General features: G+C 34.5%; 1 protein-coding gene across 2 annotated transcripts in view; it reads right to left on the reverse strand.

The window, feature by feature from the left end:
• Positions 1–734: 734 nt before the first annotated feature.
• The window catches only part of LOC149575949 (uncharacterized), a 64,360-nt gene continuing 48,924 nt past the window's right edge, over positions 735–16,170 (reverse strand). For both annotated transcript variants that reach the window (XM_089816076.1, XM_089816077.1), the window contains 10 exons: positions 14,908–15,020; positions 13,413–13,492; positions 12,778–12,919; positions 12,479–12,559; positions 10,046–10,150; positions 6,707–6,889; positions 6,107–6,199; positions 1,550–1,689; positions 1,378–1,444; positions 735–1,218 (listed from right to left, as the gene is read on the reverse strand). In XM_089816076.1, the coding sequence (XP_089672202.1) occupies positions 1,099–1,218; positions 1,378–1,444; positions 1,550–1,689; positions 6,107–6,199; positions 6,707–6,889; positions 10,046–10,150; positions 12,479–12,559; positions 12,778–12,919; positions 13,413–13,492; positions 14,908–15,020 (1,124 nt within the window). In that variant the 3' untranslated portion in view covers positions 735–1,098. The remainder of the gene's footprint in view (positions 1,219–1,377; positions 1,445–1,549; positions 1,690–6,106; positions 6,200–6,706; positions 6,890–10,045; positions 10,151–12,478; positions 12,560–12,777; positions 12,920–13,412; positions 13,493–14,907; positions 15,021–16,170) is intronic.

A 16,170-nucleotide genomic window follows, 5' to 3' on the forward strand; every position in this document is an offset into this window, starting at 1 on the left:
ATATCTCCATGTTATCCTAGGTTAGGTGGCGAGATGGGAGTGATGGTTAACATATTCACAAATGGATCATGGTAGTTTGTAGTTCAACCTGAAACATTGAGGAAATAAATTTAATGTCAAATAATAGAAGCTAGAATAAGTTAGACAATTTCTAAAGAAATGATGTTATTTGGTATATTGCCATTATTGTTGACAATTAAGCATAAATAAACTATTGTAAATTCAAATTAACTAATGAAAAAGTATGTAATGAGAATTGGAAGTAGATTCAGCAAGGTGCAAAGAAATGATGTTCTTTGGTATATTGCCATTGAGATAATGATCAAGAAACTTTGACCTAGAGTATAGATTATCTTGAGTAAATCTTCTGTTGTCTTTAATTATTGATTTATTTACTTTAATTTGGCTGCAATTTATGAAAGTTTGCTAAGGAATTTACAATCTTTCATGTTTTTCACTGGGATCTGTTGTTGTTGAGCTATCTGATATATGTAATCTGCATTGTACTTAAGTCATCACTACACCATGTGAAGAATACTCGTTGCTAATGCTCTAAACATGTAGATATTTGAAAACTAGGACTATAATAGATTAGCAGACTAACCTCAATAAAATGGATCACCTTCAACTTCAAAGCATTAAATTGGCAATCAATGTCAACAAGCAATATATTGGATTATATTAATCCATTTACTCGTCAATGTAAATTCAAGCCAAGACACTGAACCAACAAATTGGATGAGGGCGATTTAAAATTTTATTTATCTATCATTGCAAGCTTTGCTTCCTGTAGAGCATGCCACCACAGGTTTCCACTCAATATCCATGAGAAATGCCTCTGAATTTAGAATGCCAATACGATGAATGCAATAACAGCTAAAGATCAAATTGCACATGAATCAACCAGAAACAGGGCAAGTCTCAGCAAACATTAGATGGAAAAATATAAAATACAAATTTGCAAAAATATCAAGCCTGTTTGCTCTCTGTCGATAGATGATCAAAGCTTCGCTAAATTTGCATTGAATAACATCATAGATCAATATCAACCAATTCTAGTGAACAGTCAAAATTGAAATCAACTTCAGAAAACATCCATCAAGATGACATTGTGACCTCATTACAGGCCTGTAGTGCTTGGCCAGCGAAGTATCTTACATCGACATCAGGGTCTTCAGTCAGTTCAACTAAACAAGGACGAACAGTCTGCTCTACGACCTGTAAAACAAAATTATACCAAAATTCTTTCAATTCCTACAAGTTTAAGCACGACCACAGTAGCAAATCCAGGAGTATTGCAGTGCTTACAACTTTAAGCAAAATGAAGTTATAATTCCACACGTAACCATGTGAATAACAAATAAACTTTATACTTACAGACTGATCAAGAATCGGAATGATGGCCTGTAAGACCTTTGCTGCATTAAATTTCATATTTGGAACCCTGTGAAAATAATCGATTCTCAGAACCTAAGAATCCTTTGCTTTATATAGAAACTCCAAGTGCAAAAAAAATCTTTTGAATTCACAAATCCACAAGAAAACTTACCTATCCTTGGCTACATTGACAATTACAGGTAACATTCTTTGGCTTGTAATTTCGGGACCCATGACAGGGGCTAGAAGTGAAATAGTATGCAAAATTGTCATGCGATACAAGTAATGTGGGTTATTGATCATCTGCAGGACCTATTTTACAAACAATAGGGATATTATCAAACTCAGAGAGAAAAAATTATAAGAAACAAAGACTACATCACCGGACATCATATAGTTTGACCTTAAAGTCTGACAAATCACAATCTCAGATCATATTTTATCCTTAGACACTTCCATCTTAACCAACTTAACTCCAGTAAAATGCACCATATTGCCCCTATGCATTCTACCATTTATTTCTAGATATTACCACTGTCATTTCAACCTTTATTGTAGATTACAGACAATGTTTAATCATTCACCTCATAATGTGATTATTATAATTTTAATCTGGTTAAATTGTAAAAGAACAAGCTGTACATACTTTTATTCTATGTAAAACAAATAGATTACAAGGATTAGGTTATAACAATCTATCAATTGTTGGACATCAAAATAATGTATCCTTCTATTGGTTGTAAGTTTGCCAGACGATGAAATACTACTACTAAAATGTGTCTTTTCACTTTGACTCAAGTTTTAGTTTCACGGTCCAATAACAGACAACTGAATTGTTCCATATGTTACAATACCCGCGTACAATGTAACATTTGAGACAACTTCTGAAGCACTTTGGCTCGTGTGAATGCTCATAAGTCATCAGTGGCAGTAGACATCACCATCTCCATATTGCAATGTAATTTTTATTCAAGATACATACAGAAGCAAACAACCTACGAAACCTTTGACCAATCCTAAATAATATTAATATCCTACTAAAATCCCCTTGAGAAAAATTAAGCACCTCCTTTTGCTTTTGTGTTATTTTTTTGTTGTTGTTCACACCTGAGTCGAACAAATTATTTGTGAGACAAATTGTACCTCATGATTGGTGAATAGTACTAATATCCTACTAAAATCCCCTTAATGAAAAATTAAACACCTGCTTTTGTGCTATTTTTTTGATGTTCACATTTTGATGTTCACACCTATGTCAAACAAATTATTTGTGCAACAAACTGTACCTCGCGACTCAAGAAGACACACACCTAAAATACTAAAGCCTGAGGAAATAATTAAACTAGAAGTGTCTTGGACCTGTTGACCAGAGGGAACATTTGGCTTGGCTCCAGTAGACCAAGGAAGATTTCCTGAGAGATCTTACACAACAGTAAGAGAGAAGTGAAATGCTTGTCATGTGACATAGCTATACCATGGGCATAAGGATACCCCAAATGGTGTCACAGTCTCACTAAATACCCCTTATAGTTTTCCATCATTTAGACTATAGATTTCTTAAACAACAGATTTACATCATGTTTTAATAACTCTAAAGATGCAAGACCAAATTTATATCCCTGAATGTAAAACATTTATGACATCTCACTTATGTATAACCTACAAAGACCCACAAAATGTCCAACTCTTTGAAGATGGAGAGCAATTATAGGCCCTTGAGATGTGTTAGAAGTGTCAATGGTTTTATACAAACTAGTATGTCTAAATTCCAACTACAGAGAATAGAGAATGCATTCAGAATTTCAGAATACTGAAATGTGACCCCATAAGAATGATAAAATATCTGCTCTCAGATATACCATATCAACAGCAGCATATGTCTCCAATAAGTCGCTTCACACAATACTTTCCAACAACCTTTCACATCTCTGAGTTGATCACCAAGAATAGACTGTAGGCTACATTGTACACAAATTTAGCTGAGAGATGACCTTGAGAGTAAAATCTTGAATTTCTAGAAAATAATCCTTTCCTATATCTTCTACACAACTGGAACCTATTCCAATCTGCATTGTCACACTAAGCAATTAGTCCACCATAGACCGTATAGCCCACTTAATCAAACTTCGTGCATTTTAGGGCATTCCTTCAACTGGATCCTCATCAGAAAAGGAGGAAAAAGATCTTGTGCAGATCTATATGCATCATGCCCGCTAAGAGTTAACTCCATCAATATCTCATGCAAATTAAATGACTAAACAGTAGAGAATATTCCAGCAAGCCAGTTTCCATAAACAAGAGGGATGTCACTTGCTTTTCAGTTTTCATCAATTCACTCAACTAATATTCACTGTGTCACTACAAACAAAGCAACCACTGTGAACTTTTTCAACAGCTTGGACGATTATGCTTTGACCATGCTCATAGTATAACAAAATTCTTCTTAATTTCCCACTCACTTTCTCATCTTTCAAACTTGTATTTGAATCTTTGGATAGGACTAAAACTCTAGTTTGAATAGACATCATAGCAGGGTATGACTTGGTCCAATTTCAGATCTAAGCCTTACTACATTCAAATCACTTAATTCAACTCTCAATTAACGTTGAAACTATAAAAAAAATCAGCAAACTCCATAGTACTACTCTATGGCTTTCAACCAAGAATTTGCCTTATTATCTAACCAGTTTGAATTTCAATCTCACCTGATGGCAGAATTGAACTTTTCTTCAAAGATCAATTATTGCAGCATATTTGTAGATGGGCAAAGCGTGGACTGTTCTTTGTTCTACAATTTACACCCTACTTTGCTCTAGATATGCAAGGTTTTCTGTGCACACTCAATGCAATTTTTTCGACATAAATACAAATGCAAACTACTAAACTTCTATGCTGAATACAGATATATTCAAGAAATATTATCCAAAACTAGTAAAAAAGCTAAAATATGCTACTCCAAGACATCAACAAGTGATATCAGTGCACCAGAATCATCTACAACTATGATACACAGGAACACATCCCCAAAGTTTTTATCTGTCCCTCTACTGAAGACATCCTGGGGAGGGAGATGGCTTGGGAACATTTACTCAGATCTGTAACCTTTAAGAAAACTACAATGCAACATCAGTACCAGGGTACGGCAGGACGGCGGGACGAGTGGCCTCATTTTCAGGATGGCAGGGAGACGGCCAGGGGATGGTGGCAAGGGGAGGACAGGGCAGGGAGGGTGTTGTGTAGTATACATATAGAACTTGAAATGCTAGTTATGAAATGATGTTTCAGCAGAACATACTAAATTAAAATACTTGAATATACCAAAATTGCAACATGAACTAGAACCATTGAACATTCAACATGGTAACATATTACATACCTAACAGTAACATTCAAAAATCAAAATTCTTAGTTGCCGGATTTGTCCTAGACAGACCGGATCCAGATTCGGGCTTGAATCCTTGAGGATCCAGGCAGGATCCTTGATTCTGCCTGTCACGTTTTTGCGTTTTGACCAAAACTTGGTCATATCATGTCTAGTTAAACAATTCGTAAGGCTCAACCAACCTTTGGTTCTTGTTCACTCTTTCTCACACTAGAGTCACACAATCGTAAACTTGACTACCACTTTTTGGTTTTACACTTCACCATGGAGGTGCCCACGCTTCATAAATGAGGCACAATGTTTTGGTTTGCAGAAGAGAGTGCATTCCACTAAACAACCATTTTTTTCAATTAAAGCACATTTTTGACCTTCCAGGGGAAGAGCACATACTTCACCAGTAAACTGGCACTTTTTCATGGAACGTGCAGTTTTTGGCATTCTACTAAGAGAACATATGCCTCAGCACTAAGGTGCCACTTTTCCACAACTAAGATAATTTTCAACATACTTTTGCATCCACACTCCACTATCTGTCTCATTTGACGCTTTGGAAGGAATCCATCACTGGCTATAAATTGGAACTGATTAAAACTCAAAAAGACATCAACGAACATGGGAAGCTAGAATTCCTTAATGACTCAACTGCACAAGAAAACATAGGTGTTTGACAAAATATGAATATATACAAAAACAATCGCATAGATGCAACAAAATCCATTGCAGAGAATAGCTGAATGTAACTATATCATTAGCTGCTATAAACACTAGATCTTTAAATCACATGTAATGCATCCCAAAACTGTTTCTTCAGGGGTCTCTCTAATTTATCACTTTAAATCTTCATTATTTACCTGACTATGATTTATAACTTCAAGAATCTCTTGGGTAGACTCCTACATGAGGTGTCTTGTCCTGCTGGCTATATATATTTAAATGGAGAACCATGCTGCTGTCAATTGGAACTATATTTATACACTCAACCTACGACTACAACCAACCATTTGTCTCCTTAAAAGTTTAAAGCCATAGTTGTAGTACATTCAGATGAATAGAACATATGTGGAAACAAAGATCCATAGGGTCTTAGTAGCACCTTTCAGAAAAAATAGATGGAACAAGCCAACATCACACATATGGCCCATAATAATGAAAGCTCGCTTTTTAAAAAACAGACTATAATTAGCCATGGTCATTTAGACCAATATGTTTCAACACTTCGTAATTTGATCTAGATAAGTAATTCACGTGGAAATCTAGTTCTATTACATTTTAGAAATCTTGAATGGACAAAATACCTGAAGATTAGTCTAAAATATATATTAAAAAAACCTGTATATACAACAATACCTGTGGAACAATATGTTGCATAGCCCATTCATGACCAAATTCTTCAGTAAGTCGTTTCAAATTGTTTGCAGCTGCATCACGAATTGAGAAGACCTGAAAGATGGTTTTAATGTATGTAATCATTTATCATGAAGGCAAGATGGGAATTAAATAGCATTATAAAAAATATTCAAACTATCATGCAGGCGTCTGCAAACTAAATAGCATTATAACAGATATTCAAAAATATTCCAGACAAAAGAATGTTTATTATAAGTTCCATTTGTAGACATAACAAGCATTTAATATAGCAAGTTTAGTAGCACGCATATTCTGTTCCTTGAATATTGGCAGCTTTAAGTTCACTTTTGCTTGTATGTAGAGATAAAATGATGCTATGAAATCAAAGCTAATAAAAGATCTTAAGCTAAGCTGATATCATTGAATTATAGTATGGCACGTTATACAGCAATGCTGTTTACTCTGTTTTTCGTAAATGATATCTTTCAATATTTTCTAATCTTTGTAGATGTGTCTTTGGTTATTCCATTAACATTATTTCATGAAAAATGATGTCAACTAAACTTAATTCTCAAAGGACTTAGAGCTTCAGTACAAAACCTGGTCTTCCAGCCACTTCATGCAGAGTGAACCCAATTTGTCATTAAAGAAGCCAATTCCCAGCTGACTAGCCAGCAAAGGAATATATTCTATTATTGCAAGTCGAACTCTCCAGTGCCTGTCTTCTGCAAGCTCAACAATAGCTGGCAAAAGGGACTGGGATAAAAGATCAATGCCAATGACCTGCAATGCTCAAGAGAAATAACTAAAAATTACTCCTCTGTGCTAAAAAAAATTAAAACTAAAAATGTATATTTCTGATTCTGAAAAAAAAGATATTATTTATTTAATAAGCAAGAATGAATTAAAAGTCACTAAGAACCCATTTTGAGGGTTTAAAGCATCAACTTTTAGCACTTGTATAATAGCTAAATAAGGATCAGACGAAAATACACCTTCATGCACGTAGAAGCAAAAGTTAAAAACTATTTTAAAGTTTATTACAAGAAACCAGATGCAGATCTAGACTAATGATTCTCACAAGGCCACAATACTGATCCAGTAGACTTAATAAAAGAGAACATCAGAGAGAAGCAGGTTCTTAGCGAGTGAAATTCATGGTAAATTCAAGAGTTAATTGTCCAAGCATCATTGTAGAGTTGTATAAAAGATGGGAAGGAAGAAGACAAGATGGGGTATGATGATCAAGATGCCATCACTGGCAATTTTAAACATAAACCTACATATCAGAAGGAATGTCTATGGTATATGCAAAATATCTCTGCCAACTCACTGTTTAGTATTACCTAATGCAAACAGAAAATACACAAATAACAGGAAATTTGTCGTATGCTATTAGAATGATCACTAAACCATGGTAATAGCCACAATTATACCATTCACTTCACTGAACCAAAGCCAGAATCATGACTACCAGTTACAGCTGTGCACAAAATTATTCATAGCAGAGTAGGTTACAGCAAGCCTGATGCAATTGGACACCCATATTCCAGCAGGAACAAAGCTAACAACCCAATTAATTTGAATGACCATGAAAAACATCCTATGAAAGAAAAAGAAAAATGATTGAAAAAAACGACCCAAACTGAATCACAGAAGACACTGACTAAAGTTTAGTTTTGGATTGTACAACCTTCAGGATGATCAAGAAAAATCTCTAAATGTAAGACTACAGACTTTGGCAAGTGAATGAAACTTTTTTATCATCAGCTGCTTTCAGTTTTTTTCCTGTGGAAAGAAGATTGGTTGAAATTTCAAGGAGTTCTTTAGGGAAACAAATAGATAATGCTACTGTTCTGCTCATTGAAGACAATGTGTGACACTGAGACACATCACCTAAAGCCTTTTGCCGGCCCACAATGTTAAAGTTTTTACACAGAACAAACAAAGAGTGTATAAACAGTGAAAATATCCAGGCTCATGGTGGCAAATGATCTTTTTCAAAATCAAAAGTAAGGAGCTATGGATAGAGATGATATGGATCAAAACTTAGCTATTTGACTCTTTTGTTCTTGTCATTGGTACTCCTGTATAGCAGTGATTTGATGTATGGTATCCAAAGTAAAAACTCAGCCCTAATAGTTTCATTCATTCTTTTGAGTCCTCTGTTGAAAGATGGAGAAATAATTATATAAATTTGGTTGGTTGAATAATTGTTAAGGCAATGTATGCTTTCCTTGTTGATGTCAACATGTGGCACTCAGTTGCCAGAACACGTTATTTTATCTACTTACCGTACAAACAAAAGGTATGCAAATGCACTGTTTCAAATGAAGCAAAAAATGTTATTTGAATCTTGTCTTCTTGCCTTTGGATCCCCATTTGGTAATGTACATATGAATCGTATCTCAAGCCAAAAATCATCCTACAGCTTCACTCTTCTATAATGTCCTCTCTTGGAAAGATATAAAATTGAGCAAGAAACGGACATTTTAAGAGTCACTTTTTAATTCAACTCGGCGCCATTTTGTATGATAGTGGTGTTCAAAAAGACCACCCTAAAAAATCAATATGTATCAAAACAATTATTTAGTCATTTGATTTTTCAATTCTTTACATGCAGACATCCTAGTCTTCAGCAAAATGACTCTTTGAGTTAAGTTGTAGCTACTTGTAGATTTCATTTTTTCTGAGTGCACACGGGGAAGAGAGCGGAAGTGATGGTCTGAGGTCCCTTAAACATTGTTACTCAGCAACACAAAAGCACATTAGTGAACAGCGAATCCTACATAAATCAAGGTAGTCATTAGTAAATTTTAGGGAAGTGCAGACATATGAGGTACAAAGTAGTTGAAAAAATAATTATGACAGTTGCTGGTAACTGGCTTTTGTTTGCATAAATTTAAGATGATTTAAACTGCATCTTAATGATATGCAATGAACATTTATATTGTATGTTAACAATTTACCAAAACCAAATTACACACTCACTGCTAATCCAACATTAATTCTGCCTCTAGAAAAGAATTATAAAGCAGTTGAAGTAATTTTTTACTGTGGGAAATATAGAAATGGGGCAAACCCACTCTAGAACCAAAATTATCAAGCTTGCTTGCATGCACGAAAATGTAAGACATGTACCCATGATGAACATCTTTCTCAATTTGAAATCCTAATGTTCTCTTTTCTATAGATATGAGGCACTGCATCCATGAGCTGTAATGCATCACTTTCCCATCTATTTGCATCATGTTCATTCAACCTGTTCAAGACCTGTTGCCCAATAGCCTGGCAGAAAAGTCTTCATGAACCTTCCATGTTGTGATGTGGAGCCTAAACAGACTCGGAGGCTTATTCGGCGCGATTTCTCCCAAGATTATTTCTACGGGGGTTTCAGGTGCGCTCCCTGTCGTAGTACAAGGTGGGGTCGAGGGGCAATGTCCCTGTGGGGGGTTTTGGGGGTAGCACCCTTGAAGCCAAAAATGACCTTATATTGTAAAGGGCGTTGACTGCTATTTTTCTATTGGATGACATATTCTAGCCCTAATTTTGTAAGCAGCAAAAGCTTGTATAAAATGGCTTAGAATTAGGGATTTCATAATGTATGGTGATATTGTAGCTTTTTGCAGCGGTATTGAGCTATAAGGGATTGCAGATTGTAATCACTGGATAGTAATAATATTGGACTTGTTGGTGGACGTAGCCTTAAGGATTGGGTGAACCACATTCAATCTTGGTGTCTTGTGTTCTCTTCTATGCGATCTATTATTTTCTGATATTGGTTATATTTGCATGTAACTATTATTTCTGTCCATGGTTAATCCTAATATTCCAAACCTATGTAGTCACTACCTACTAAACTTTGCAAATAAGAAAAGTTCAAAAGTGTTATAGATATTTAGAATTCTAAACACATAAGCAAAGAATAACTTTAAGGACCTGATTCACTTGATCAAGCTTGCTTATTATGTTGAGTCGAACATCAGGGAATTCATCCTTCAAAAGAGCAAGGAAAATTGGAAGAAGTTGTTCAAGAGTTGCTTCCTGCATCAAAATCACAAGAGAAGATTACATGATGAATTATTCGCCATTAATCCAGACAAATAATTAAAAACCATAACTTATTTAATGCCCTTTCACATAATCAACAATAATGAATAGTCATTTGCATTATCAAGTCTTTTTCAAACCTGAACAAAAAAAAAATTGGGTATAGAAACAGAAATAAATGCGTGTGAAAACTTTTGAAATTTTAAAATAAAAAATGACACTCAAAATTATAATAATAAAAATATTTAAATAACTAATTATTTGCAAAAATGGAATTACTCACAAGTCATTCGATTATTGTCAAATGTCCATACACAGTGAAGATAACAAAAAGACAGTATTTATTAGCTTATTGTATTCATATTGATCTTAATCAAAACCATCAGAGTCTAACATTTGGTTCAATTTCATCTGAACCGCAATGAGTGGTGATGTCACTTCCACTAGCCAGGCACTGTTGAGTTGCCTCGTCCAATGATATTTTTAGGCATGTTGTACAACAAAAGTCAACACTCTAAAGAGTTCGATCCCAATCCCTCATGACCCCTTATTGTAATCAAGTTTCCTGACACAAACCTTCATGACACCTGCCACTCACAATTTCATTATGTAAGGGCTTTTGTTTGTTCATAAAAATGTTGCAAAAAATTTAACTCTTGTCTATGTTTTTTTTTGGGAAACCCTTAGATTCTACTTGGGTTCTCCTAGGTTCCATCCCAGGCACCCTGGGTTCCCATGGAAGAACCACAGGGGACCTGAGTTGTCCAAGATTGACCCTGGGCGAACCCACTGAGGAACCTGAACTGCACAAGAACCCGAACTGCACCCACACAGATACCCACAGGTTGAGGAAGCTAGAACTTGGTTTGTAGGGGCAGACCCTTCTTTCTTATCTAAACACTCATTAGGGTACAAATAAAAATTAAAAAACACCATCTGTAATAAAAACGATATTAAATCTAAAAAAACATATTCAAAGTATAACATACAGAAAATTTTATATGCGCTGGCATTATCCCTAAACTAAAATTTCCAATTAACCATTTCTTCATTTAAGTGGAAAAACAAACTGAAAACATTATAGGTGTATGTAAAAGCATTTCAAAACCACCTTTAGAAAAACTAATGAAATGGCATGGCATATATGAAACGTCATAATTACTCAAGTTCAAAGTGTTCCAATTCAGACTTGGCAAACTGGTTTTTGACTCAGAATCAGACTTGGTGCCAAAACCTCACAAAGACTTGGTTGTTATATCTCGGCAAATCAAAGGAATCCCTGAGAGTAGTGAATTTTAAGAATAAATCTATTATAGTGCTTATCAAAATAACACCAATTATCAAAGTAGTATTACTAAGTCAGAATCCAAATGCACACTGGTAATCATATTCACAGACACTAAAAAATTTATAATTAGAGCTACTAGCTTTACTCAATATATAGATTGACATTGAGAAACAAAAGTTTATATAGAATAAATTTGCTCAGAAATATGCCACTTTTCCATCCAGTGCAACAACAAAAAGAAAAATTATTTTCTTTCTTAAAACTAGAAAAGGGATTTCATTGTGATAGCCACTAGCAGGGTCCATGTTGAAATTACTGAGCAGAGTTCAGGAGTAAAGACACCACCCCAAAGGCCGATTTAAAGGCTTTGAGTCTTGGACACAAGGACCTTAACTTCAAAACTAAACCATCAATATATGCCTTTAATAAGTATTTTTGAAATCATGTCCTATGTTAAGGGATTGCATGGACAATTATTAGGTTAAGGAGTTTCAAGGCCTACAAGTAAACAGACATAATTATATCTACATATTTACAATTACCATATTTATCCATAAGCTTAATTGGGAGATCTTTAAAATTCTCTGGGTAGCGTATCCATTTCCATTCAACTCTGATCGAAACAATTTGATAAATAAATGGGCAACTGGAAATAAGATTAAAATGGGTGAGTGTTTAAAAGTGCTAGTGCTTTTTTAAGGTACTGGAAAATGTGTTTTTTCAGATGTCTTTTTAACTGACTGCCAAGCCTGCACATTTATTGATTCCAGGCTCAGAAACTCAGTAGTCAGCACAACTAATGTGATTTTTATTTTATTTTAAATTCTAAGGTTATTGTTTAAAGTTTTAAACTGACTGTCTGTCCTGCAACTTGCTGAGACCAGTCTCAGGATTCACATATTGATGCCTGTGAGTCTAATCCAAATTCTCTAAGGTCACCACAAACTCAAACTTCTGAGTCAGGGTATGTCCCCAGGCAGATCTCAGAACTGTGCTCAAGGATTAATCATGAGATTTTAGAATCTAGCGACTACCTTTCCCAATACAGGTGCCATTCCCATGATTACAGAAGCCAGTGCAGATCGGACATGTTGAGAAGAATCGGCTGCCAGGTCCTGCAATTTAAAGAGGTAAATTCAAGGTCACTAGAATGTGAATCCAATTAATTGCTATAAGCTACAGATTTATATGTTGAGAAAACTCTTCATTCATAATAATAGAATATAGACATTCAAAGGTGAAAATTGTAGAGTGTGCTAGTTCTAGATATATATATTTCGCCTAACCAAAAGTTATTTGGAATATCAAATGGTTCCATAAGTGAAAAAAATACCTTCACACAGGGAAGGATGTGCTGAATAGCATGCTGAGGATCTAAAATTCTACAAAACTTTGTCACCTTTCCTGCAGCCGCAATACGCACTTCTGCTTCATTGTCACGCAACAACCGTACATATGCAGGCACAAGATCCATCCTTACACAATTTCCAACATTACCATATTATTTTTTAAATCTCAATTGCCTGATTAAAATTGAGCAAACTCACTCATCAAAATTGAGAAGTGCTTATATTTAAAAAAATGAATTTAAGTGCACAGAGCCTCCAGCCAACTGCACAACTTTATGATTATGCTAATAAACACTAGTGGACTTGATTGTAGTAAATAAATTCAACACAGAAAACCATGACTTGGAGCAAATTAGGTCAAAAATATACACATGATTTGTGCGTGCAACTTGTTGGTAAATCCCTTTATGAAATATTTAACTTATGATTATGCTAGAATATGCATGTGCACTAGTTTGTACTAAGTAAATCCTTCTTGCCCATTAATTCAAAACAGAAAATACTCCTGACCAACAGCACATTATGCCCAACTCATGTATACAATTTGCTAGTAAATCTTAGCTGGTTGTGCAGTTACGTGTACAAATAAAGCCTATATCAGCATTGAAAAGAGAAGCACCTGGTACTCTCAGAACCAATAGCCTCACAAAGCTCATATAATTGATTTGCAACCATGTAACGAACTCGCCAGGACTTGTCCTGTTTGCAGCACAACTTTATTAGTCAGAGTTGGATAGCAATACCTGTGTGAAAGGCACTAAGAATATTTAGAAGTAAACAGCACTGCACAATCAATTAAATTCAAAAATAAAAACAAATAAAAAAGACAATTTGTAGCCAATACGCCATGGTTTGTCAGCAATGAATTGGACAAAAAACAAACTAAAGCATCTCCCCTGACAATGAGTGAGGTAGTTCACTCATCAATCTGTAAACAACACAGTAATAAATAAAGGTAAAAAAGTCGAGCGAACTGTTTTTCATAAATGCTAATTGCACACAATTATTTTGCACTTGCTTTGGACAACATGTCAAGTTTGAGTTGTCTCCCTGTTTTCCATAACATATATTTAGTAAGAACTTTATAATAATAAGATAAAAAACGCACCATTTTTCTCAGCCCTGTATTTTTCTATTGTTAATGAGCACTACCATGCACATAAAGCACACACAGACTTCAAAAACTATCATTTGAAACTGTTTAAGAAAACAAATTTATTTTCCCATGAAGTCTTAAAAGACAAATTTAGTGCATAGCACCCGAATGCTCTGATGGTTATAGGAAGAAGCCCAAGGTTTGAGCAAGGAACCTCTCACAGGATGCTAACATAAAATTGTTAATACTAAATTCACATGCTCACAGATCCTTGAAACCTAGATAACTTCATTAAACATTTATTTGCATTTATCACATAAGCATATAACAATGGTTTTTCTTGTTCCTAGATGATTTCAAACTCACTTATAACCTATCCCTTCGCATTGCTCCAAAAAACCTCCAGAAAAGTTTTCCACTTCAGAAAACCAAAATAATGAAAAATATACTGCAAACATCCTATGTTCTGCCTGAATGTAGTTTGATAAGTAGAAGTAACTCATAAAACATGGGTCAATGAATTTGACTCAAAAAACCACAGAGTTGAACCCTGATAGTAATATCAAATTTGACTTTCTGTGGAAAATATCTCCTACTTATCAGTTCATGAGCTTAAGGGGCTCTGTAATGAATGGTTCATAAGGTACAGCACTTGTTGAAGGTTTTGCAAATGTGGTTGCAAGCAGAGTGGATTTAACCATGGAGAAAACTCTGTAGTTAAGTGCGCTTAAGCTGGAGTAGTACTAGGATGGGTAACCTCCCAAGAAGTCCCAGTGCTTCTCCTCTATGAGCATAACTTAGATGCAATGAGGCTAAGTGTTCCATTCATTCATGAAACATCACTCAATGAGTTTGACTAAAAAACTACACAGTTCAATCCTGATAGAAATATCACAAGAATGTAGTTTCTTTAGACTTCTGAATTTCAAATTCACATTAACAAGAAAAAAGTATGCTTGTACATTTTCATATTACATGCGTAAAACGAATCAACAAATGATGAGATTTATTTCATTGCCTGAGAGAAAGAGAGAATGATAGGGAGAATATGCTCTGCGCAATCCTGAGGTTCCAATAGCTTTCCAAGTGCTGCACATCCCTCCACCGCTAATAGCCTTACAGAATCCTGATCTGCAAAGACAAAACAGATGTCCACATTCTAAGGTAACCGTCTCAAGACTGGAACTGCATCTAATAAACAAGAACAAATAATCATAAATTGAACAATAATCACACGGATAGTTAAAGCTTCCTGATACTTTCAGGATCTTCGATAGCATTATGCTAAAAACACTGATCAAGGAACATCAGCCAATATTCCTATCTCAGCATTGTCAGATGCCTTTTCTTTTGTAACTAATGTAAAAGCCAAGAAAATGCATGAAAATGAGTAGTGTAGATATCTTAAATACATCCATTCTAAATATGAGGAGAAATATCAACATATATAATTATATACAACATATAATTATTTATAATTTTTACATTTGAATATTAAAAAATTAAATATAATTATTAAGTATTCTATTATATTAAAATTTTATTTTTATATTTAAATTAAAAATTATTAAATATAATTATTAAGTATTATATTATATTAAAAAATTATAATTAATATTTACAAATAATATATTAATATTAATCCCCAGTTCATCTGGCTCTCAAAGTAAAAGTCAAAGTCAGATATCAGGAAAAATGTAAAATGGTCACCCCCTCAACCTAATTGTCTACAATTCAATTTCAACTAAGCATTTAGGAAATCCAAGGTGTCAAATGCTGGATGTGTTTAGAAACACTTCAATGGAAGCGATTCAAGCCGCTTCTAAAAATTGATTATTGGTACAAATAATGAAGCCAAGACACGGGCTTTGTTTCCCAATCTACATGCCAAAATCAAATACCGCATCTTAATATCTCAACCAGTTTAGATTTGATATTATTATAAATTTATAAGCACTGTAAGAAACAGGAATGAAGAGCACACGATTATACTGAGAGGAAGGGTGAATCAGTATAATAACAAATTTGCCAATTTAAAACTGTAAAGTTTTTACAAATTCTTTGGACTGAATATAGATTAAATTCTGCCTTCTCTATCTTCTTATAACTTGCTGTGAGTAACTTCAGATTATTGTCTTTAACTGGATTAGAAATGTAAATCAGAACTCTGTCTTTTACTTCTGCAATTCGAATGAAGGCAATAATGACTAAGGAGCAGACTTGTGTTGATCTTGTGTGCTCTTAAGACTTCATCCTTACCCTCTATAAGTATAGGAGTCAA

This window comes from Cupressus sempervirens, chromosome 1, assembly GCF_028749045.1.
Source record: "Cupressus sempervirens isolate cs-2001-9-10 chromosome 1, ASM2874904v1, whole genome shotgun sequence".
Taxonomy (NCBI): domain Eukaryota; kingdom Viridiplantae; phylum Streptophyta; class Pinopsida; order Cupressales; family Cupressaceae; genus Cupressus; species Cupressus sempervirens.